General features: G+C 43.2%; 1 protein-coding gene across 3 annotated transcripts in view; it reads right to left on the bottom strand.

Moving 5' to 3' along the window:
* The window catches only part of TBC1D25 (TBC1 domain family member 25), a 31,460-nt gene extending 16,649 nt beyond the window's left edge, over window positions 1-14,811 (bottom strand). For all 3 annotated transcript variants that reach the window (XR_011923447.1, XR_011923446.1, XM_072430911.1), the window contains exons 1-3: window positions 14,578-14,811; window positions 6,103-6,212; window positions 5,268-5,419 (exon numbers count right to left, since the gene is read on the bottom strand). Coding sequence is in view for 1 of the 3 variants with exons in the window: in XM_072430911.1 (XP_072287012.1) it covers window positions 5,268-5,419; window positions 6,103-6,212; window positions 14,578-14,622 (307 nt within the window). In the remaining 2 variants the exon portion in view is untranslated. The remainder of the gene's footprint in view (window positions 1-5,267; window positions 5,420-6,102; window positions 6,213-14,577) is intronic.
* Window positions 14,812-25,559: the final 10,748 nt, after the last annotated feature.

Here is a 25,559-nt window from a genome sequence, read left to right as displayed (position 1 = left end):
ACTAAATTTTACAATACAGGTAGTCCCCGGGTTACATACGAGATAGGGACTGTTGGTTTGTTCCTTAATTGAATTTTTTACCTTTCTGTGTATGCACCGTAAATGCTTAAACATTTTCATGTACAGCCTTAAGCAATGTTGGTAGAACTTGATGGAGTTGATGAAGAGGGTCAGGATGAGATCTTCTGCCCATCACTGTACAGTAAACACTATCACAGCAGGAAGGCATCACTCCATTCCACACACCACTGACGACAGACAACTTCCTGCTATGTACGTACAGTACAAGCAGGCTTCCTATTGAGAAAGAATGGGGGCAGAGAGGGGTGGTTTACCACCTGCCCACCACACAGTCACTTCCACTGCAAGGCTGTTTGGTGGGCGGGCAGTGAAACACCCCCTCTGCCTCAACCAGCTCCTGTCCAGTCAGTGAACCGCCCCCCCTCATCTTATCAAGCCTCCATCCTGCACACAAGCGAGCAGTGTAACCCCGTTCATATCCAGGCGGAGTCCGTATGTCGGATGTCCTTAGCTCTGGGACTACCTATACTAAGGCTACATTCACACTGGTCGTTAGGTTACCACTTCCTCATGCCAGGGAACTGCCACCTCAGGGAAGATTATGTTATACTTTCCACTTCCCAAGGCAGGACAGAACCTAGTCTTACCTCTGCTACAGTGATGCAAAAATGGTGCAAGCTTCCTCACCAAAGCATAATTCTAATTTTCAATCACTAATTGTTCTCATAACTCAAAATGGTAAATTTCCCAGTGCTTTAAGTTTTCATGACAAATGTCACTAGGAGAAATTGGGGTGAATCTCCTGATCGGGGACACGGACAGAAATAAAAACTTCAAAGATCTGCCAAAAAGTTCTAAATCAGCAGTTGCCAACCTTTTAGACGTTACAGACCACCAATAATAATAATAACAATAATAAACAGGATTTATATAGTGCCACCATGTCACGGTCCCTTCCGTGACTGGGGTTAGAAGATCTGTGAGACAAGCTGCACGTGAGGTTATCTGACAGTCTCTTTGTTTTTACTTGTTTCTGTGTTGTTGTTTATAATGTCCACACCCCTTGTGTCAGCTGCAGCTGGTGGTCATTACTGTTCCTCCATTTAGTCTGACTACGCCTCAGGGAGACACTGGTTCTTTCATCCGGGAAGGAGTAGTCTCAAGCCCAGTCACTACTCCTAGGGCTATTCAGGGCTACTAGGGCCTGGGTTCCAGTGTATGAGTATTCCCACCTTCAGGGGATATTCATACTGTCAGGAGTCAGGACTAAGCTAGGGTGTCCGTAGGGGGTGACCGTTTCCTTTTCCCTAGCCATTGAAGGCCTAGTCCCTTGTATTTATCTTTCAGTTTTCCTCCCCTCCCCTTTATCCGTGACATTATCAACCGCCAAAACCGCCATTTTTTGTTTGTGTCAGTGCAGCTATGGATATCTCTGTACTGGTCGCACAACTGCAGGGGCTGTCTTTGGAGGTAGCTGACGGAACTCTTAGGCCATGTTTGGACTTACGTGAGCTTAGCCGTATTACTGTCCGTGACCTTTACCCTCTTCCTTTAATCCCAGATTTGTTCAATCAGATTGTCGGCGCCAAGGTGTTCTCTAAATTGGATTTGAGAGGGGTATATAATCGGGTAAGGATCAGAGAGGGGGATGAATGGAAGACGGCCTTTAATACCCCTGAGGGTCATTTTGAGAATATGGTCATGCCTTTTGGGTTAATCAATGCTCCTGCGGTTTTTCAACATTTCATTAATGACATCTTTCATCATCTGGTGGGCAGGTTTGTTGTGGCGTATCTGGATGATATACTAATTTATTCTCCAGACATGGTGACTCATCAGGATCACGTGAAACAAGTGTTACAGATCCTTAGAGAGAATAAATTGTATGCGAAGATGGAGAAGTGTGTTTTTGCAGTTCCTGGGTTACTTAACCTCCCTAGCGGTAACCCCGAGTGTGACCCGGGGTAGAAAAATGTTGCTACAAGTGGTAACCCCCCGAGTCACAATCGGGGTTGGAACACCTAGGGAAGGTTAGTAAATAGAGCACTTACCTGATCCGCCAGGGTTCCGCGCCGTCCAGCGCCGCGATCTCTGTCTTCTTTTTTCTTCCTGCTTCTGCATCCGATGAGTCACCGGGGGAGTTCCCAGTTGGCGCGTGTGTAGGTCCCGGCCGGGCGGGGCGGGAAATTCAAAATCCATTTGTATTGCATTCAATACAAAATAACTGTATTGAATGCAATACATTGGATTTTTATGTGTAAAAGCAGTAGTTTTCAAGAACATTTATTTTACAGTATATATATAAAATAGTATGAGTATAATATGTATTTTTTTTTTAATTAAAATTTTTTTTTTTTTTTAAATATATCGATTTTTTAATTTATTCAAATTATTGTTTTTAAATGATTTTGTGTTTCAAACTTTATTATACTCATACTATTATATCATATTGTAAAATAAATTTTCATGAAAAACAATGTACCGCTTTTAGACATATAAAACCAGAAAGAAATGAACCGTAGGGAGGGTAATATCTTCAGGTTTTCGTATGGAACCTGAAAAGGTCCTTGCGGTGTTGGACTGGGATCGACCCGAAAATCTGAAAGCACTTATGCGATTTTTTGGGTTCACCAATTACTACCGTAAATTTATTTTGAATTACTCGACTGTAGTTAAACCTTTAACGGACATGACGAGGAAAGGTTCAGATTTCTCAGTCTGGTCAGATGCGGCATTACAAGCCTTTTCAGCTGTGAAGGAGTGTTTTGCTTCTGCTCCTATACCGGTGCAACCAGATGATGTGTCACAGGCATTTATTATGGAAGTTGACGCATCTGAAGTAGGGGTAGGAGCAGTCTTATCGCAGGGTCCTTCACCTAGTAAATGGTGCCCATGTGCTTTCTTCTCTAAAAAATTGTTTGTTCCTTACGAATTACGACACAAGGTGTTCGAGAAACACCACTGTACAGTCCTTACAGGACACCCTGGGAACAGATCCACGGTCGATCTCATCTCTTGTAGATTCTGGTGGCCGGGGTTGCGTAAATGTGTTGAGTGCTATGAGTCAGCGTGACACATACTCGGCCTTCTGGATCCCTACTTCCATTGTCAATCCCATCCCGACCTTGGACTCATTTATCCATGGATTTTATCACAGATTTGCCTAATTCCTCAGGAAAAAACTTGATTCTGGTGATTGTTGATCGCTTCAGTAAGATGTTACACTTTTTTGCATTGTCAGGGCTACCTAATGCTAAAACCCTTGCAAGTGTTTGTCGATAACATCGTGAAGCTACACGGTATTCCCTCGGATGTGGTGTCTGATAGAGGGACTCAATTTGTTTCTAGATTCTGGAAGGCATTCTGCACTCGTCTGGGGGTACAATTGTCCTTCTCTTCGGTCTTTCATCCTCAATCGACCAGACAGACTGAACGCACTAACCAGAATCTGGAGTCTTATTTGAGATGTTTTGTCTCAGAGAATCAGGAGGAGTGGTCTTCATTTTTGTCTTTGGCCGAGTTTGCCACAAATAACCATAGGCAGGAGTCCATTTTTTGGGGCATATGGGTTCCATCCGCAATTTGGCACATTTTCTGGTACTGAGACTTCAGGCATTCCTGAAGAGGAAAGATTTTTCTCTTCTTTGTCATCTATTTGGCGGAAAATTAAAAATAATTTTAAAAAGATGGGCAACAAGTATAAACGTATGGCTGACAAGAGACGTATGAGTGGTCTGGACCTAAGAGTGGGTGATTCTGTGTGGCTGTCCACAAGAAACATTAAGTTGAAAGTACCTTCTTGGAAGTTGGGTCCAAGGTATATAGGTCCATATAGGATCTCCGCCATTATTAACCCGGTTGCCTTTCATCTCAAACTTCCACAGGCTTTAAAGATTCATAATGTGTTCCACAAATCACTGTTGAAGAGATATGTCAAACCTGCGGAACCGTCCTCCAGCTCCTGTCATGGTGGACGGTATTCTAGAATTTCAGATTGCCAGGATACTGGACTCCCGAATTCTCCGCAGATCCCTCCAGTATCTTGTTCACTGGAAGGGTTAGGGTCCGGAGGAGAGAATGTGGGTTCCAGCGACTGACGTTAATGCTAGTCGCCTAGTGAAACCTTTCCACAGGGCTAATCTGGATAAGGTCGGTCCTGGGTGTCCAGAGTCTACCAGTAGAAGGGAGGGGGGGCACTGTCACGGTCCCTTCCGTGACTGAGGTTAGAAGATCTGTGAGACAAGCTGCATGTGAGGTTATCTGACAGTCTCTTTGTTTTTACTTGTTTCTGTGTTGTTGTTTGTAATGACCACTCCCCTTGTATCAGCTGCAGCTGGTGGTCATTACTGTTCCTCCATTTAGTCTGGCCTCACACTTAATGCTATGCGGTTGATATTCACTTCTGGGATGTGAAGAGCTGGTGTGTTGTCCTCTTCAGGGTTCCTGCTCATTCATTTGCTAATTAAGATAAGTTGAACTACTTTTGGTGTTTTGTTGATCTTTTGTTATTTACTAGGCCTCAGGTAGACACTGGTTCTTTCATCAGGGAAGGAACCAGTAGTCTCAAGCCCAATCACTACTCCTAGGGCTATTCAGGGCTACTAGGGCCTAGGTTCCAGTGAATGAGTATTCCCACCTTCAGGGGATATTCATACTGTCAGGACACAGGGCTAGGTTAGGGTGTCTGTAGGGGGTGACCGTTTTCTTTTTCCCTACCCTTTGAAGGCCTAGTCCCTTATATTTATCTTTCTGTTTTCCTCCACTCCCCTTTATTCGTGACACATCATTAATTTCACGGATTCCGGACCACGTATGCGCAGGGAGCCGTGTGTCACTCAAAGGGGAAGAAGCTTTGCCCACAGTGACGTCATGATGCCTGAACCCGTCCACTCTCCCATCTCAGGCTCAGGCCCGAGATACAACCCACCCACCAATCTAAACCTGTGATCCCTACAGGATCAGGTCCGCGGCTCTGGCCAGCGTGCCCTCCCAGCGCGGTCATTCTCCTGACCCCGCTGGGAGGTGCACCGGCCAGAGCCGCGGACCACTGGTGGTGACAGCTGTTCTAAATGACTACCATCGACAGAAGCCAAAAGCAATAAAAAGAAGTGAACTAGTGACATCTTTGACTGAAATGACCCTATTGGTGGATGAATTGCTGCAAACAGTCAGGCATAAAGATTGACAGCTTCATCTCACTACTTTTCCCTTGGAGTCTTGGCCTCTAACTGGGCCTTTATGCTTACTGTCCTCAGATGGCTTGATGTCCAGCTTTAGTTGTAGGTATGGTTTGGAGGCGCTGGAGAATGCTGTTCCCAAGTCCCAGTCAGACATGAGTGACTGGTATGTCTCGTGCCCCTGCTTGTCACGGCCAAGGTAACTGATCCCAAAGTTCTTCCTGTAGAGAAACAATTTTGTCAGAGGTGTCTATACCAAAATATGGAGCAGATTAGGTTGCTATTTTTCACTTTTTACCCTTCAAATAAAAATTCTAATATTTTCAAATAAAAAATCTCAAATAAAAGACTATCTGACAAAAAAAAATTGTTTTTTTTTCATGGACAAGTAAATCTTTAATATTTATACATTCAATCCAGCAGGAGGAATTTAAAAGTTCTATTTTTCGAGGCTGATCTTATCCAAGGTTTACAGAACAGTAGCTGAAGACAGCTACCTGCTTCATTCCTTTGTTTCATACAGGCTTTCCATGCCTGACAAGAAGGTTAGATATCAGATAGATGCTGCTCCACTGTCTCTCACTTCAAAAAATCTAGAATATGACAGACACATCACTAGTGTTATAGGCATCCAAAGTATTAAATATTTTTTTTAAAGCATCAGTTTAAAAGTTTATCAACTATAACACTGCCCAAAAATTCTATAGGTTCCTCGGGAAATTGGAAATTTTTTCACCTGTCACTGCTTCTGCCCAAAATCAATCCTTATGGTTAGTTTGATCTTAAGTTTTCCTGGACATACAAACTCACCTATAAAATTCTGCAAACATTCTGAAGTGTGTGATCTGACTGCAATATCATCAACCCTATCAAAAAATGTTATTTAGTCAAAAATTAAACTTACCCATTTAAATCAAAGGCCCGGGTTAATATATGTTGAAGAACATCCAGGGAGGTGATCTGAGGGTCCACGGCAAATGAACGGGACTCTGGCTGCAGGACCCCTTCACATTTCTAAAGGATTGAAGGTAAACAAATGCCAGGTAAAGCAAAAGATACAACAGACACCATGGAAGTATCACAGCGATACACAGTGAATACTACAAATATATACAACACCAGTCAAGTTATATATTCCCATAGTTCTCCCCAGAGGGTTTTGGACAGTTGCTCCGCCCGGCTGCTGTGAATACCCCGGCCACCTCTTCCTTGGCAGCTCTATTCCGCTGCACGGATCTCAGTGAGGCTGCTCTGTGCTGTCATCCGTTCAGAGGATTGCTGCTGCGATGAGAGGTGCACACACACAGTTCAGCCTTCATGTGAAGGAGAAACAGGCAGCCCCGCCCCTATCTTATAGCACAAGCTGAGATTTCTATTTAAAAAAAAAAAAAGCTGCCTGTAAAATGTATCACCTGCTAGAGCTGTGTGTGAAGTCTGCATGTCGTTCTGCATCCTCTGCTCTCTGTGTACTCTCTCTCTCCATATCTCCTAAACTGTATGTCACAATGACAAGAAATTCAGGGTGCACAGGGGTCCCTTATAGATACTAGTTACTACAATTTCAGCCCCCCAGCTTTAAAGAATTTCAAGATATGGGGGTCACAAATGTAAAAAGTTATGAAAATTGAACTTTGGGGTTGCTGTTTCAGAGGAAAGTGTAACAAGGAGTCCTAAATTGTAAATGTAAGAAACCAAAAATATAGGTACAAGTGGGGAACATCTGTGACTAACATCCCCTAAAAATTAATCACTAGATGATTAGAAAATGAACCCTGCCCACTACATTTTATTGAGGTTGAGGTACTGGAAGGTTACAGTTATGTGTAACAAGAAAGTGCATTTTGATGAAAGGTGATAGCCACAAGTTTCTCCCACTTCCACATATATTTTTAGTTCCCTGCACCTCTTAATTCTGGAGAAATTGGGGTTTGAGGTAAGATGCAGACAGATGTGTAACAGAGCAGGCAGCAAACTTTGCTAGGTAGAGATTTATGTTCTCATAATGCCATAGTAATTACATTTTAGAAAGGTTTAGCCACAAGTGCCCCCCACACATCTACAGTTTCAGTTTCCTATGCCTTCACGTGTACTTTAAAAATTTAAGTTAATACAACCAACGGTTTAGGAGATATGAAGATTTGAACACAGCGAGTTGTTAGGCTGCAGAATATGACAAGCAACCCTTACACTCACATTGCTATCACATTGCGCTGCTGTTGACATTACACACTGTATATAAACGTCACAGACAGTGTTTAATAGCATATGGACAGTGATAAGAGGGGATCACTGGCTGTCTTGTCGCCATCTGATATCACATGCATGATGCCATTAAAGCATCTCCACATTTTTGACATTATATTAAAGAGTGATTTTCTCCGTTATGGAATGGAAAAATGTGTTTTTTTTTCTTTTTACACTTTTTGGTGAGGACCTCTCCCCTTCAGTCTTCACTTCCATTTCGGTAAAGATCAAAGGGGAAATCCCCAGCTTCCTGGGATATTTGTGTCACATATCCCAAGAGGCCCTGTACTGTTCCTTGTGTGCATGCACCTTCAGAGGATTTCTTATAATGTAAAAAAAAAAAAAGTGTTCAATCTCATGCATGTGCAGTGCAAGGCAGCACAGGACGTACAAGTGAGGATCAGAGAGAATGTGGAAGCTGAGCCAGCATGAGCCTGCTGGGCTAATTTTGTAAAAGAATCAAGTAAAAAAAAAAATTTTCACAGAAGCTCACTTTAACTAAATATAGACACAGGAGCACATCTGAAGTAAGGCTGAATTTACACCGGCAGTAAGGTTACATTTGTCCATTCTCATGCCAAGAACCACTGCTTCTTAAAAAACTGATAGCTCTCAAAAAGCCAGGCACTTACCGCCTGTTACCAATCCTAGGTGCCTAGCAGTTGCCAGAAGTCACTCAGAAGGGGTAAATGTTTTTTGCTGCTAATATGAGCTAAGTCTAACTTGTTACACCACTTCATTATACTATTACACTACTACAAAGGAATACACTCCAAAAACTTAGAAAACTAGGAAGTTGGGTCACAATACACGGCATAGCACAGTTGTGGCAAAATACATAGAACAGAAAAATTGGATATACTAACGGTGCAGGCATTATAAAGTTGTAACAAATCATTGGGAGAAGGTAGAACACTGAAACAATAAGAGGTTACTGATTACCCATGGCATAAACAACTGGGAGCACTAAATTTGCTGTGTTTTGCCACACCCCGTTTTTTACCACCCGGCTACAGCTTCCCACCACCCAGTGTTCCAGTGTCCAACCCAAAATTTTTTTAAAGCCCAGGGGGAAAAAATTGTAGACAGGTGGAAGCCCCTGTATTGCAACCCAACTCTTCAGTAACCACCCAAAAACAGTCGAGTAACTACTGAAAAGTGCCAGGTGGTGTGCCAAGCTAAAAGAGGCGGGGGAGAACACTGTATTCATAAAAACAGAAGTGTCATCTCTCTACTGTGCTAAGCAGTAAAGGAGCAGCAGAAAACTAATGAGGTCATCTTACTAATGATGTTGCTTTCCTCATATATTACTTATAGCTTATGAGGGTAGAATAGTGGTTTTAACCCCCCTAGCGGTAATCCCGAGTGTGATTTGGGGTGAAAAAAACATGCAAAAAGCGGTAACCCCGAGTCGGGGTAACTTTGGGAGCCCCCCTTACCTCTGCCCCGCGCTCCAGCGGCGATCGGACAGTACAAAACAAAAAACACAATAAAAGTATAAAAACACATTTTAGTGCACCAAGCATCATTGCCCAGTGCCCTGATTTACATTTTGCCCACTATTAGCCCTGACCTTGATCTGACCTTTTGATGGGTTATCAATCACTTCCTGAATGTATCATTTCATCACTTTGACCTTGATTGTTCCTGACTGATTGCTGGAGACCACATGGCATCCAAAAGGCATCTCGCCGGTGCAAGCTCTGTTTTGGAGGAATTTGAAAGCAGCGATAGCGATTTGGAGTCCCTTGTGGAATCGAGCGATAGTGATTCACCAGGAAATTTGTCATCAGACAGCAAAAGTGAACTGACCGACGATTCTGAACCTGAGGTCAGTGCTGTGCGCACATGGTGCTCCATTGGCCTTGATGCGGACCAGGCAGCACCGCCAAGATTTCCATTCACCGGCGCACCTGGGATGAAAATTGAGGCTGAATGCGACAACCCCCTGGCATACCTGAAGTTGTTTTTGACCAATGAAGTTATCAAAAAAATTGTTGCGGAGAAAAACAAAACAGGTAAGCGGCTCTTGTGTTTGCTAACTTTTTTTAAAAAAATTTATGCCAACATGTGTGCTGCTCTGTGCTAACTTTTTGAAAATATTTGCTAATTTTTTTTTATGCAAACATGTATGTTGCTCTGTGTTTGCTAACTTTTTTAAATTTTTTGCTATTTTTTTTTTTTTTATGCAAACATATATGCTGCTCTGTGTTTGCTAACATATTACTTGCAACATTCACACTATAAAAGAACATACCCTAAAATACCTTTTTTATTTTTTGCAGGTACGCTACACAACAACAAGGTGCTCCACACCTGAGGTTTGCAAGAAGCAGAAAGTGGGAACCTGTGACCAAGGATGACATTTGGCCGTTTTTGGGCTTAGTGATCCTGCAGGCAGTTGTGGGCAAACCCATGCAGAAGTGGTACTGGTCCAAGAATAAAATGATTGCCACTCCATTCTTTGGCACAGTCAGGTCAAGATACCGCTTTTCCCTCATCATGAAGTACCTGCACTTCGCAAACAATGAAGAACTTGATGAGACTACCCATTCTGCACAAAAACTGAAAATTTGGGAAGTGTCTCAGATGATTCTACAAAATTTCCAGCAAACCTTAGTGCCAGAAAGAGATGTCAGCATTGACGAAAGTCTAATGGCTTACAAGGGGAGGCTCAGCTGGGTGCAGTACATTGCATCAAAGAGGGCACGATTTGGCGTGAAAACATACATGCTATGTGAATCCTCATCTGGCTACATTTGGAATACGGTACTGTACACTGGAAAAGGGACACAGTTCAACCCCAGATACAGCCATTATTGATTGGCAACATCTTCAGAGCTATTCCTCATTGAGCCATTGCTAAATCAGGGCTATTGTGTCATAACTGACAATTTCTACACCTCTCCTGAGCGTTATGAGTTCCTTCTTTAACACAGAACAGATGCCTATGGCACCCTTGGAGCTAACCGGCGCAAGCTGCCATCACTGTTTGCAAAAGGGAAGCTGAAGACAGGAGAAATTGTTGCCTGGCAGAAAGGCAAGATGATGGCCCTAAGATGGTGTGACAAGAAAGATGTGTGCCTGATGAGTACTGTCCATGATGCCTTCACTGTTCTGGTACACACAAAACGTGGTCAACTTCTGGTACACACAAAACGTTGTCAACCCAGAGCGCCTGACCAGTCGTCACTTCACTGAATACATACCAATAAAGTTTACTCCATTTATAACATTCCCGCAAACTCCCAAGCCCTTATACACATCCAATGAACTCAAACAACCTTTTTTATTTTTAACTTTTGAGTCTATATTTACTTCATTACGTTATAATTCATTGGATTTTTTAACAAGTGGCATACCTCTTTAAACACTCTGGATACATTCTTAATTTGTCTCTCAACAGTCTGTTGAGAGGTAAGTAGACTTCTTTTCCACTATTACCTTATATTACCATTGTAACCTTATTATCTCCTCATATTTCAGTTTGTATGGTCTATTATAGTCATATGCTTGCCTATTTCAAGGACGACTGTAACACCTAACCTTTATCGCCACTAAATTGTAAGTGTTTTCCTACACTCATTACCTTTACTCATCTTAATCTATTTTTTCTGAAATCACCTCTAGTATAATATACATGTTACCTATTATCTTTCCTATAGATTTTCATCTACCGGTATATTCTTATTTGAAACACTATGATCCAGCGCCATATCTACTTTGGTGTCTTTCACGACATTACAGCGATTCCTTTCTCTGACATTCTGACCTTGGACTCACCCCCTTTATTTTCAGTAAGTCCTTTTCATACCTTAATATATCATTTTTTCATATATATCTTGATTTGTTGACTTGGAAAATGATTTATCAGAAATTATTAGAGGTATACATGAAAAAGAAAGGCTATGTTTTTGGTTTATAAATGCTTTTTATTGTTTGAATATTTATCTATTCTTTATTATTATTATTATTAAACAGGATTTATATAGCGCCAACATATTACGCAGCGCTGTACATTAAATATGTACATATATGTACATATAACTGTTTCTTAATATGTATGACAACCAGTCATCTATCTTGATGTATTATTATATCAATATATAACTTTTCTATGCATTAGGATATGATTATATTCCATTTGTACTAAGCAAATCTCTTTATTACATGCCTTTCTTTATAGTTTATATCTACTCAAGTTTCTTAATATCATGTGGAAGCCATTGATTTGGCGAAAGGCTTTGGGAGATTTTCAGGGACACTTACATTTCCTAAGTACAACTCTGATGCACTGTGATTTATCATATCTTTTATTAACACTTGTTCACATGTATGTTTTATTATAGATCTGCTATCCTCTATACTTCTATAGTTCATATGTAATGTAATATGTAACTATGAAGTAATACACTTCAAATTCAACATTACCTTCCTATTGTCCTGTTTTCAAAAAACAGACACAAACGCTTTAATAACATACAAATATTAAGCTAGCAAAAGCATGTCTTTTTCTTCTTTCCTCCTTGTTGTCCATTACATATTCCAGGCTTGCCAAGACAGAACCTTTCTTACAACAATCTAGTTTGTTTTGGGGAACGCATTAGAGGGGACCCTATTTGTTAGAAACTGACATGCATTCAATCAGTGACCTGGAAGGTGTACAATGGGTGGATATACAAGGTGGTATGCTATACATATTATAGGTGAATATTGGAGAGGAAGCTTGGCAGATGCCCAGAGTTATGAGAGTGTTATGCTATTGGCTTTCTGTACAAAACCCTCCTTGTGCGAAAAGTTTTGTTTGCTGAATTTATTTTTTTGCACTGCAACTTGTCAGTGCATTGATAGGAAAAGCTCATGAGGCATATTGTTGGGTATACAATGGGCAGGGTACTGATTATGGGAGAAGGCTGGAAGAGGGACACAGTGCTCAACCCAGAATTTTTTTTAGGCTGGGTGGGGGAAATTTGTGACCCAACTCATCAGTAACCACCCAAAAACAGCTGGGTGGTTACTGAAAAGTGCTGGATAGTGCGCCCAGCTAAAAGGGGCTGGGGAGAACATTGGGGATATATGCTAAAATACTATGGGTAATATAAAGTAAGGGCGCTCAGTGTTAAGATAGTCATAAGAGGAGAAAAGGATGCAGGAATACAATGTAGGGCAGAGGGTATACTAAATAGAAAAGAGAGGTGTACAATGGGAAGGTTAGAAGGGAATATAGTATTTTGATTATTAGGAGGGGAGAATGATGATAATTTACAATTCAGAGAAAGGGAGTATATAATGACCAGGATACAAGGGGTATACAAGGTGGTATGATATAGATGAATATGGGTAAATATAGCTTGTGCCCAGTGTAATTTGATTGAGAAAAGGACAAGGATTTACAAAATAAAAGAGAGAGTTTTACAATAGGTGGGTTGGAACAAGTTGAGATATTACAGTACTTGGAGAAAAGCCTGGCAGATAGCCATTTTTATAATTGCAAATGTTCTGAAGGTAAATATGGGAAACCACAGCCTGACAGGGGCGCAGTGTTTTAATGGTATCAGGGGAGATAATATACAATACATGGGATAGAAGAGGCATACAAGTTGGTATTCTAAAGATATAGAGGAATATGGGCCAGTGTTATTATGATAGTATTATTATGAGACAGGGATGTGGATATACAATAGCCAGGTTGTAAGGGGTGTACAGAGTGCTAGATGTGGTAGATAATATAGATGCATATATAGCAAAGACAGCATGGCAGGTGCCGATTGTTATAATGGTATCAAGGTAGAGAATATAAAATACGTCGGATAAAAGTGGTATACAAGTTGCTATTCTACAAATATGAGGGCAAATGGGGAGGGAAGTCTAGCAGTTGCCCAGTGATATGATGGTGTTAGTTAGGAAACAGGGGCGTAGATATAGATTGGGCGGGTTAGAATGGGCACACATTGTCATAGATGTTCCACAGAAAATGGGGAAAAAAAGGGTAAATATGGGGGGGGGGGGCATCCTGGGAAGCACCCAGTGTTATAATGGTCACAGGGACTGGGCAGGGTGATGAATCACAATAGGCAGGGGGTATAGTATTTCAAAGCAAGACTCGGAGGATAAGGCAGGATAAGGTTAAAAAGAAGGTTGGTTAGGTCAAAGGTTAGTAGATTTTTGGGTTATAGGTGAGGGGTCTTAGAAGATGCTGTACTATACATAAATGTCAATGGAATGTGTTTCTGGGTGGGGATCCTTTGTATTATGAGGGGACAATGATTGAACAGTACAGAAGTGGCAGTATGTAGTGGGCACAGTGCTCCAAATAATGTCAGTGGGCTGGCACCCAAGGTCACAATTGAAGCATAGCAGAGGTAAGATGAGAATAATGTGGTAAGAGTAGGGGACGTACAAAAGAATATGGGGAGAGAATAGAAAATATATTATATATAATAATAATATTGAATTATACCATATAAAATATTATTATTAAAGCTAATATACTTAAAGTTAATAATAATATTGTGATAATAGAGAGCGATTTTCCAGCAGGTGCCCAGTGTTATGATGGGATGTTGGAGGGGGCATATTGGCATACAGTGGGAAATATATTTTATAGATTTAAGGGTAGAAATTTTGAGTGGGGAAGGCCTAAAACATGGTATACTACAGATAATATGGGTGTATGCAGGTAAGTTCTTTCCAGCAGGTGCCCAGTGTTATGAGGCGACAAAGATGAGGGTACAATGCCAAACAGAGGGGATATAAAAAATAAACATGGATGATAAAATAATGGTAAAAAAAAAAAATTAGAGTGGCATAATGGACAGGTATGGGAGGCCAGGATGTGGGTACAGAGTATACAGAATGATATACCATGGATTTAGGGGTGCAGATTATAGGTAGAGGGGGGTATATAAAGTGTCATACTACACAGCAGGTTCCCAGTGTTATGATTGTAATGGGGAGCGGCCTATATGTGGGTACAAAGAACAGCAAGGGGGGGAATATAATGCACTGGGTTTATGGGCGGACCTGTGGAGGACTATGATGTCTATGGTTAGCGGGTGCCGAGCTACAATGGCACTACGGAGGTTACAGGCTTGTAAACAATACAAAGTCACGTGACCCAGGCTGCCAGACTCACCCTGACCCGGACCCGCACCACCTCCCGTTCTTCTTCCTCCTCCATGTCCTGATCCTCCTATGTTCGTGGACGCTAGCTTAGATGCTAGTTTAAAGGAGGGGCGGGACTTGCGGAGTGACATAAGACGTTCAGAGACGTCTGGAGATTTTTCCTCCCTGAATCGGCTGGTTTGTAGAGGCTGTGAATGGCTTCCCAATAATATTAGATAATCCTACCTATAGAATATGTCCTACCAGCTGACTGGGCGTGTACAAAGACGTCACAATCAGCCGTGTCAGAGCGCGCATCTCCCATCTTTCTTTATTGGATGGTGCTACCAGAGTGAGAGGGAGCTTTTTGAGCATGCTCAGTGTGAGCTACCCTGGAGAAGGTGTGTACTATAGATCTCAGCATTCAGCTGTGCTGCTCCCTACCCACCTTGTACCGAGATAATCCCAGCAGCATCATGATAACTGTGTTTGTGTAAATGCATCTGTCATTACCCCCCCCCCCCCCAATATATAAACCTTCAAATCCCTTTCACCGATCATTCTAGAAACATAAAATTTTCAGGGTACATAGCGGACGCTGAGAGCCTCTACTAAACTTAATTCCCGCTCTCTAAACATTACAAGTTGCTAAATACAAGGTCTCAAACATAAAATCCTAATAAGAATCCGGATCTTTTCTCACTGACGTAGACCTACAGTAAAAATGAAAAAAAAACATTACACGTTTACTTGCACAGATCAGTGACGTAAGCTGTTGTATTCGTAGAAAAAGATAAAGAAAGTGCCAATCCCACTGCGCATGTGTGAGATTGCCATCCTTCTTTTTTCAATGACAGAAAAGTCCCTCCTGTGCATGCATGTTCCAGGAGACCAAGCCTCCTGGGATTTGTGAGGTGCGTACCAAGGGGGTTCTGCGCTCCTATTCAGTCTTTACCGCCGTGGCAGTAATGACAGAAGGTCAAAAAAACAAAACAAAGGGTTATCTACCCTTCTATATAAAGTAAAAATTGTGGTGATAGGTCCACTTTAAGGGGGGCTATTTTTAAGACCAGGGTTCCTCGAAATAAACTTTCCATATTAGGAAACCCAGGGGGCCACTTACTTTCATGGCATTGAGCATTAGGGTACTGCCAGTTGTTTGTGTGCTGTGGTGCCTCAAATATAAACTTGCCTGCTCACAAAACTTTAAGGCTGCCTATTCCTTTAAGGTTACCCCTTCCTCATGCCATGGCTCAGGGGAGAGGCTCAGTACTGATCACTACCCAGTCAAATCTGCAGTTGCTGCAGCGCGAGGGACTGAGCGGCTGGTTGGGTGCCTGTTACACATAGCTGGACACCAATTTGTCTGGGGGGATGTTGGCAACTCAAAATGTGGGAGACAGTAGAAAACCCCTTTTGCCCCCCACCCTTAATAAAATATTTTACCCAACATATGCTACCCTCCTTCTCTGTAAGAAAAAGGAAATGTAAGTGCAAGTAGAGTACTCTTGTGGCTAACTCCCCACTAAATGTTATTATTATATTACTTATACTGATGAGAAGCAAAGTTATCTTTCACTGGGGAAATCCTTTTTTTGTGTTCAATATACAACACTGTTTGGACAGTACATTTGTGTCCTGTGCGATGATCCCAGTTTTCACAAATACTAGTGTCGTTGTTCGAATTCGGGTCTTTCTAATGTTTGACCCGAATATGACCGTACGATGGATTTGAAGCCCTGAATTTGACCCTCCCACAATGCCTAGGGACCTTCCCCATGATGCCTAGGGCCCTCCAATAACATCAGGGATGCTCCCCTCCATGTTTGTTGTGGCAGGCAGCCAATTGGCTGTCTGTCACTTAGTGCCACACAGGGAGCCATTGGCCTATATAAGGCCAGGGCGTGCCTGCATTTACCACTCCTGACAGAGATTTGCTAGCATCACAACCTTTGTGCGCTGCTTGGCTTGGTTTGTCAAAGTAAAAAAAAGTGCTTTACTTAGACTGTGTCACACTCACACTATTAGTCAGATAGATTGTTGGATTGTACTGTATTGGTGCAGTCCTGAAATCTACTGTACTCAGATAGGTAGAGTGTTTCACTGTTAGCTAGCTACCGTGCTTCCCCGATTTGAAGTCATCCCCATTAAATAAGCCACCCCTGATTTTTAAAAAAATAATTAAAATAAGACACTCACCCGTGAATAAGACATCCCCCAATATCCGATCCTGTGTGTGTCTCCTTGATGCTGGCTGCAGCGCGTGTCTCCTCCTGGCTGCAGTGCAGAGCCAAACTGAAAGTAAAAAGCCAGCACACGCGCCCCCGCGATTCTGAACCAGGAAGCATGCTGCTGATCCCTGCCCTAACGGAGTTACCTGCCCTAACGGAGATCCCTACACTTAATTACCGGTAAGTGAACAGAAGGGGACAATCAATGGTATAGAGTGATCAGAAGGGGACAATCAATGGCATAGAGTGATCAGAAGGGGACAGTCAATGGCATAGGAACATGAGTGATCATGAGTCACTTTCAACAATAAATGTGTACTGTAGTCTTCTTCATGGAAAAATAAGACATCCCCTGAAAATAAGACCTAGGGCATATTTTGGCATTTCAAAAAATATAGGACAGTGCCTTATAATCGGGGAAACATGGTAGCTAGATAGATAGATAAGATAGTCAGTCAGTCAGTGTGTTACATACACGCAGCCAGAGGCAGGGTACCCTCCCTGACTGCGTGCACAGTATCACACTCACACTTGTACTGAGAGACATACACACACCCCTGAAGGAAAGTGCTGCATACAACACACACAGCGCACATGAATTTTTGGTGTCAACCCCCCCCCCCTCCCCCCAATAAAAAAATCCACTTACTGTACAAATTTATAATTTGTGAAGCATATTAGCTACAAAGTATTTTGCATGGTGTCAAGCCACACAAAAAAATTCTACAATGTCTGGCCAAAGAGGAAGGGGCAGCTTTGGCAGGGGTGGCAAGCAAAGCAGTATGAGTTTGTTTTTAGCAGCAGACCCAAGAACAAGAAGCGCTGCTATTGGTGGTGGGCGTCCATTATTACCACACCATAAACAAGAGCTAGTGGAGTACATGACCCAGCCTGGGTCAAGTGATTGCACCCCCCATCTTCATCCCAGTCCCAGACATAGGCCTTACAGGTGTCCCAAACAGTCCATGATACACCTGTTCCTCCTAGTTCTTCATCAGCAGCTGGAAAGTCTTGTGTACAGCAGTATGTAGAGCATTGCTACCTATCAAAATAAACAAAAAATTTCCTGTATTTCTGTAAAAAAAAATACAGAGAATTAATTCTGATACCACTTGCTATCTATCAAAATAAACTGAAAAATTTCTGTATTTCTGTAAAAAAAATACAGAGAATTAATTCTGATACCACTTGCTATCTATCAAAAAAAACAAAAAAATTTTTTATTTCTGTAAAAAAAAATACAGATAACTAATTCTGATACCACTTGCTATCTATCAAAACAAACAGAAAAATTTCTGTATTTCTGTAAAAAAAAATACAGATATTTTATAATGATAGCACTTCGTATCTTTCCTTAAACCCATAAAAAAGTCAGTATTTCTCTCCAAAAAATAGAGATATTTCATTCCGATCCCACTTTGCTATATATCTCCAAAGCCATAGAAATTTCTATATTTCTCTTTCAAAAATCTAGATATTTCATTCTGATAGCACTTTGTATCGATCCAAAAGACCAGGGGTTTGCAACCTGCGGCTCCGGAGCCGCATGCGGCTCTTCAGCCTCCTTGTTGTGGCTCCCTTCGGCGGCCGCGGGGAGATCTCTGATGGGGGATCCCCTTCCTCCCAAGACACTGCGGAGGAGGGGGATTTGTTATGTTTTGCGGCTCCAGACTATTTTTCTTTAGTGGAAGAGGAGGCAAAATGGCTCTTTTGATAGTAAAGGTTGCTGACCCCTGCAAAAGACCAAAAAAAAAACTATATTTCTCTAAAGAAAACACAGATCTTTAGTTCTGATCCCACTTTGCTATATATCCCTAAAGCCATAAAAATTGATGTAATATTATACAAACAATACAGATATTTAGTTCTGATAGCACTTGGATATGTATCCTAAAACCCATAAAAATGTATGTATTTATGTGAAACAAATACATATAATTAACTGTGATAGCACTTGCTAGATATCCACAAATGATAAAAAATGTATGTATTTCCCCGCGTATTCCACCAAGTCGGTTACCTTTTATGTGGTTTCACAAGATAGTAGGTATGGAAAGTGTGATTTTGGTTAATCCATTAATGTCCCAATTAGCTACAGCTTCTACACTGTCCATAGAGGTTAGGGGCTCAACCTCCAATGTGGTCCACGCTCCGTACAAGGGCCCACCGCATCCTACTGCCTGTTACTGCTGCCGTCTTCCCAGTACCCAACACTAAATGCAAGATACTAATGCAGTCCATACTCCGTCTCAGAGCCCACCGCCTCCTCTTCCTGCTTGTAAATGATGCTGCCGCCTGCCCAGTACCTGACTTTAGATGCCAGAAACTAATGCCGTCCATACTCCGTTTCAGCCCACCGCCTCCTCCTCCTGCTGTATATGATTCTGCCGCCTGCCTAGTACCTGACATTAAATGAAAGACAATAATGCCGTCCATACTCTGTCTCAGCCCACCGCTTTCTCCTCCTGCTGTAAATGATGCTGCTGCCTGCCTAGTACCTGACTTTAATTGCCACACAATAATGCCATCCATACTCCGTCTCAGAGCCCACCGCCTTCTCCTCCTGCTGTAAATGATGCTGCTGCCTGCCCAGTACCTGACTTTAAATGCCAGACAATAATGCCGCCCATACTCCGTCTCAGCCCACCGCCTCTTCCTCCTGTTGTAAATGATGCTGCCGCCTGCCCAGTACCTGACTTTAATTGCCAGACAATAATGTCGTCCATACTCCGTCCCAGCCCACCGATTCTTCCTCCTGCTGTAAATGATTCCTACTCCTGCCCAGTACCTGACTTTAAATGCCAGACAATAATGCCATCAATACTCCGTCTAGGCCCACCGCCTTCTCCTCCTGCTTTAAATGATGCTGCCGCCTTCCTAGTACCTGACTTTAAATGCAAGACAATAATGCCGTCCATACTCCGTGTCAGCCCACCGCCTTCTTCTCCTGCTGTAAATGATGCTGCCACCTGACAAGTGCCTGACTTTAATTGCCAGACAATAATGCCGTCCACTCTCCGTCTCAGAGCCCACCACCTTCTCCTCCTGCTGTAAATGATTCTACCGCCTGCCTAGTACCTGACTTTAAATGCAAAATAATAATGCCGTCCAAACTCCGTTTCAGCCCACCGCCTTCTCCTCCTGCTATAAATGAGGCTGCCACCTGCCCAGTACCTGACTTTAAATGCCAGACAATAATGCCGTCCCTGACTTTAATTGCCAGACAATAATGCCGTCCATACTCCGTCTCAAAGCCCACCGCCATCTCCTCCTGCTGTAAATGATGCTGCCACCTGCCCAGTACCTGACTTTAGATGCCAGACAATAATGCCGTCCATACTCCGTCTCAGAGTCCACCGCCTCTTCCTCCTGCTGTAAATGATGCTGCCACCTGCCCAGTACCTGACTTTAGATGCCAGACAATAATGTCGTCCATACTCCGTCTCAGCCCACCGCCTTCTCCTCCTTCTGTAAATGATGCTGCCGCCTGCCCAGTACCTGACTTTAATTGCCAGACAATAATGCCGTTCATACTCTGTCCCAGCCCACCGCCTCTTCCTCCTGCTGTAAATGATGCTGCCACCTACCCAGTACCTGACTTTAATTGCCAGACAATAATGCCGTCCAAACTCCGTCTCAGCCCACCGCCTCCTCCTCTAGCTGTAAATGATGCTGCCACCTGCCCAGTACCTGAATTTAAATAACAGAATCTAGTACCATCCACACTCCGTCTCAGAGCCCACCGCCTCCTCCTCCTGCTGTAAATGATGCTGCTGCCTGCCCAGTACCTGACTTTAATTGCCAGACAACTGATATTTATTTTTGATACCACTTGCTATCTATCCAAAAGGACAGAAAAATGTATGTATTTCCCTACTAAAAATACAAATATTTAATTATGAATCACAGCTCCATTACAAGTGATATAGGCCTCAAAGTAGGCAGAGGGCCCTGATGGGGATGCTCCTTAAAAAAAATAGCCAGTTACACAGCTACATTGCAAGTTATTGACCTCAGAGACAGAGTAGAGGTAGAGGGCCACCAGTTGGGGAGGAATAGAAGGAGATGCCGAAGGCTGTGAACGTGCTCTTCTCATCAAGGTGTCAGCAGGCCGTGCAGCAGTGGACGACTAATCAGTACACCAAGCAGAGGGGGTGTTGAAGTCATTGCCGATCCAAGCCTTTTATAATTTTAATAAAAGTGACTCGGTCCACATTTTCTGCGGAGATCCGAATCCAATTGTCACTCACTACGCCCCAAGCTGCACTGAACGCTCTTTCAGATAACACACTTGTGGCTGGGCAGGCAAGGATCTGAATGACATGTTATGCCAGCTCCGGCCACTGCTCAAGCTTGGATACCCAGTAGCCCAGTGGGTCCTGGCTTTGCAGGTTGCAGATGTGCCATGCAGAGCTCAGGTATTCCTGCACCATGACTGACTACCGCTGCTCATTGTCATTGGCAATTGCTGCACGACTGGCAGCTTGCTTCTACTGAAAAAAGCCTGCATAGTTTGGTTTAGACGACCTCTGCCGCCCATGCCAACCTCTACCGCTGCTTAAAGCAGTTGTTTGGCTCCCACGGCTGGTGGAACTGCCATAGAGATTCCTGCTGCTGCTGGCAGTCGGAAAGGCTGAGCGCAAGTCCCTTACAAGCACTTCTTGGTAGTGCTTCATTTTAGGTCCCATGTATTGGGGCAGGATCAGTTGTTGTATCTCAGGCTTGTAACGTGGATCCAGTAATCCAATAGTCGTCAGTCTTAGTTTTTATTGTGTTGAATGTGTGAATTTTATTAGTGTTGAATGTGTGTATCTTTGGCTTTGCACTCTTGCATGAAGGCTGTCATGTGGCTTAAACTACCCACAGCTGAGGTAATTCTGTACCCAGACTTCTGTGGGTCGAACAGCAGCACAGGGTCGTTGTCCTCCTCCTCCGCCTGGTCTTGCCATCCACGGAACATGGTGCCTTGTGTTTGGGTGGATGGATGCTCAATATCCTCCTCTGCCCCTTCCTCCCCTTCTCCCATGCCTGCAATGTCTACCTCATCCTCTTCCATCCTCCGGGATTTGTGGTGCACTATGTCTAGTAGGCACGCATGTTCGACATGATGTTTGAAACGTCTCTTGATGCAGCGTCCGCTCTGTGTCGTGTCCGAGATCCACCATCATCTGTTCCAACAGGCATATGATAGGGATGGTGTCAATGACACAGGCCTGATCTCTGTTGATCATCCTGGTGGCCTCTTCAAAAGGTGACAATACAGTGCACAAGTCCTAAATTTGCAGCCACTCCGCAGGGCTGAAGAAAGGTAGTGTAGGTATACATCTCAAACGAACTGACTCTGCCACGTAATCCACCACAGCCTTCAGTTGATCAGCCAGCCACTGCAGCATGTAAAAGGTGGAATTCCAATGTGTGGCCACATCACAAATTAACCGGTGCACTGGGAGGTTGAGATTTCGCTGTAAATCCACCAATCTGGCACTGGCTGTGTACGACCGGCAGAACAACTGACAACTTTCTTACCTTCAGTACCAGTGAGGCATGTCATAGTCATCCATCGTCGGAAGCTGCCTGTCACCACAGCTATGCCTCAACAACCGCGACCGCCACCACGACCACCAGCTCCAGAACACCTTTCGGGCCAGTTAGATGTTCGCCCGTGTGGGCATTTTTTAATGTCCAGAGTGATGACAACACTATGGTCATCTGCAAACTGTGTGCTCAACACTTGAAACGAGGCAAAAACACAAACAAACTTGGAACAAGTTGCTTGAGCACACATTTAAAAAGCCACCACCTGGTAACCTGGCGGGAACACCTGGTGAAAGCACAGAGCTCTGTGCGACCACCTCCGCCCAAGAAGCAAGCTGAAACTACTCGATGTTCCTCCACTGCCTTTCCTCCTTCTGCCACCAAAGTTATCCGTGCTGCTGCCAGCAATTTGAGTGGGGCATGTAGCCAAGCATTACCTTTTTTTACCTTGTAGCTAATATGCTTCACAAAGTGTAAATATGTATAGTAAGTGAATTTTTTTATTGGGGGGTTGACACCAAAAATGCAAGTGCGCTGTGTGTGTTGTATGCAGCACTTTCCTTCAGTGGTGACGCTTGTAATATGCAGCACAGTGTACAAACTATATACTGCAATATTCACTGCGTCTGTGTGTCTGTCTCTCAGTACAAGTGTTATACTGTGCATGCATTCAGGGAGGGTACCCTGACTCTGGCTGCGTGTATGTAACACACTGACTATCTATCTATCTATCTATCTATCTATCTATCTATCTATCTATCTATCTAACAGTGAAACACTCAATCTGAGTACAGGGATTTCAGGACTGCACCAATACAGTACAAGGAAGCAGCAGCCTTTTGGAGCCAGTTTGAAAAACCAACCTGGACCACCTGTTTATTCGGCTCACCGAGGTGCTGAGCCCCAAATGTCTGGTGATATGCAACATGTTCATGTCTGTTGGATTCAAAGCTGGTGAAGTGCTAAAGTACCCCATTCCTAATGTGCGCTGGGACATCATAGAAGGGAATTTCTACAGGGCCACACTGGCAGATTTGCACCAATTGCATGTGATTGACGTGCACTTCCACTTACGCTTCGACCTGCGCTCCAGGGTTAAAAATGCCACCCACTCGAATCAGCTGGCTCATCGGAAGTATACCTGCATCCTGATGGCTCATATTGATGAAGCCTGGGCCGTGCAGCAGGAAGAGCAGGAAGAGGCTCTTAGACGGAGCGTGGACAGCATTGGTAACTGGCATCTAGAGCTGGGTACTGGGCAGGCCGCAGCAATACCAGCATGAGGAGGAGGCGGTGGGCCCTGAGACGGAGCAAGGACGGCATTAGGGGTTGAGGCCATCACCTATATGGACAGTGTAGAAACTGTAGCTATTGGAGACATGAAGGAATGAACGAGATTCTAATCTGTCCCTACCTACTATGTAGCAAAACCACATGAAAGGGAACAGGGCTTGGCAGAATCAATGGGGCAAAAAGACCCTGTTGAGCTTGAGTCCAGTCTAGCATCTAGAGCTGGGTACTGGGCAGTGGGCAGGCAGCAGTAGTAAATAGCGGGTGGAGTAACACAGCCATCCACACTACGTCTCAGGGCCTGCCGCCTCCTCCTCATGCTATTACTGCTGCTGCTTGCCCACTGCCCGGTACCCAGCTCTAGATGCCAGAATAGACTCAGGCTCAATAGGGTCTTCTTCTTTACCTGCTGATTCTGCCAAGCCTGTTCCGTTTCATGTGGTTTCGCTACATAGTAGGTCCTTTAATATTAGGGTCCATTGCATGGCTATCGCTAGAGGTTCGATTGCTAGGGCAAACAGGAGGGGAGAGAGAGGACATCCCTGTCTGGTCCGCCTTCTAATCGGAATAGCTTTAGAAAGGAATCCCCCCAGCGATATTTTCGCTTCCGGAGAATCATAAAGAGCCAGCAACAAATTAGTAAAATGGGCGCCTGTTGGGTTAGCATAATTTATTTAATATCAATTATGTCTCACCAACAATAATGCTTTACCAGTATATACTGGTATATGTATACCTTATATGAGGTCATCCTAAAGGAATGCAGCATATCTTTTAACTGGTATCCTTATAAGGTAAAATACTGGTTTAAGGATGATTATGGGTCAGTACTGGTCAAACACCAGCCATTGTCTTAGTTCCTTCCTGAGTAGTTAAAAACACAGTGCCATACCTAATGAACTAGTCTTGACCAGGACTAGCTGGATGCAACATGTTTCTTTGATCATCTACCAAGGTATTGATTTCCAGCAGAATCTTTGGGTGAATTCAGTTTTCTTCCGCAGCTAAGTATCTTTTGTTACAGCTTATTATTTGTTCTTACAGTATTGCATTGTTTTGTCTATCTATCCTATTATTAAATAGTATAATCGTTCAAGTCTTTGTGTATTCTCTCTTTGTACACTTCAAATTCAACCCATCAATATTTGGATAAACTGTCACAAATTATATTCATGACATAACAGCACCAAAGTCCATACTGGGGAGTACCTTAAATAGGTATCTCTATGAAAGACCTCCTTTTGGAGCATTGCCTGGCGTTGGGGGCCCCCGTCCCAGTTTACTACTGAGATGAGGTCAATGGCCCTTCTCGTTTGGTCAGGGGCTTGTCTGTGTTGTAAGAAGCTCACCTGATCCGGATGGATATAGGCTCCTAAAAAGGAACCAAGTCGGGTTGAAAGAATCTTCGTCATAATTTTAAGGTCACAATTAATCAAAAAATAGGCCTAAAATTGGCTACTTCCGAAGCATCTTTCCCCAGTTTGGGGATTACACTGATAAATGCTCTATTGGCATCGCCTAAGAGAGGGTTCCACTCCCTCAGAAAATTAAAATAAGCAACCAAGTGCGGAGCCAATACTGAACTAAATGTTTTGTAGTACAAATTAGAAAAGCCATCCGGGCCAGGTAAGCTGCCCAATTTGAGGAATCTAAAAACCCCATCCAATTCCTCAGTTGTACAGGGCCGTTCCAGGATTTCTTTATGTTTAGGATGCAATTTGGGGAGGTTAAGATTCCGAAGGAACCCATCAATTCCGTCTCGAGAAATCGAGTCTTCGGAACTGTATAAACGACCATAAAAGTCCTCAAAAACTGACAAGATTTTTTCTGGGTTTTGTGACAACCTACCGTCCTTGACCTTAATTTTAGGGTGTGGGTTATAAAAATTTGGGTTAGAAAAAATATGTGTGCTGCCCAGCTTATAGATTTCTCTGCCCTAGTTGTAGGAATCAAAATG

Source organism: Pyxicephalus adspersus, chromosome Z (assembly GCF_032062135.1).
Source record: "Pyxicephalus adspersus chromosome Z, UCB_Pads_2.0, whole genome shotgun sequence".
Lineage (NCBI taxonomy): Eukaryota > Metazoa > Chordata > Amphibia > Anura > Pyxicephalidae > Pyxicephalus > Pyxicephalus adspersus.
Note: the sequence above shows the minus strand (reverse complement) of the source record. Positions and strands in the feature narration are given on the sequence as shown.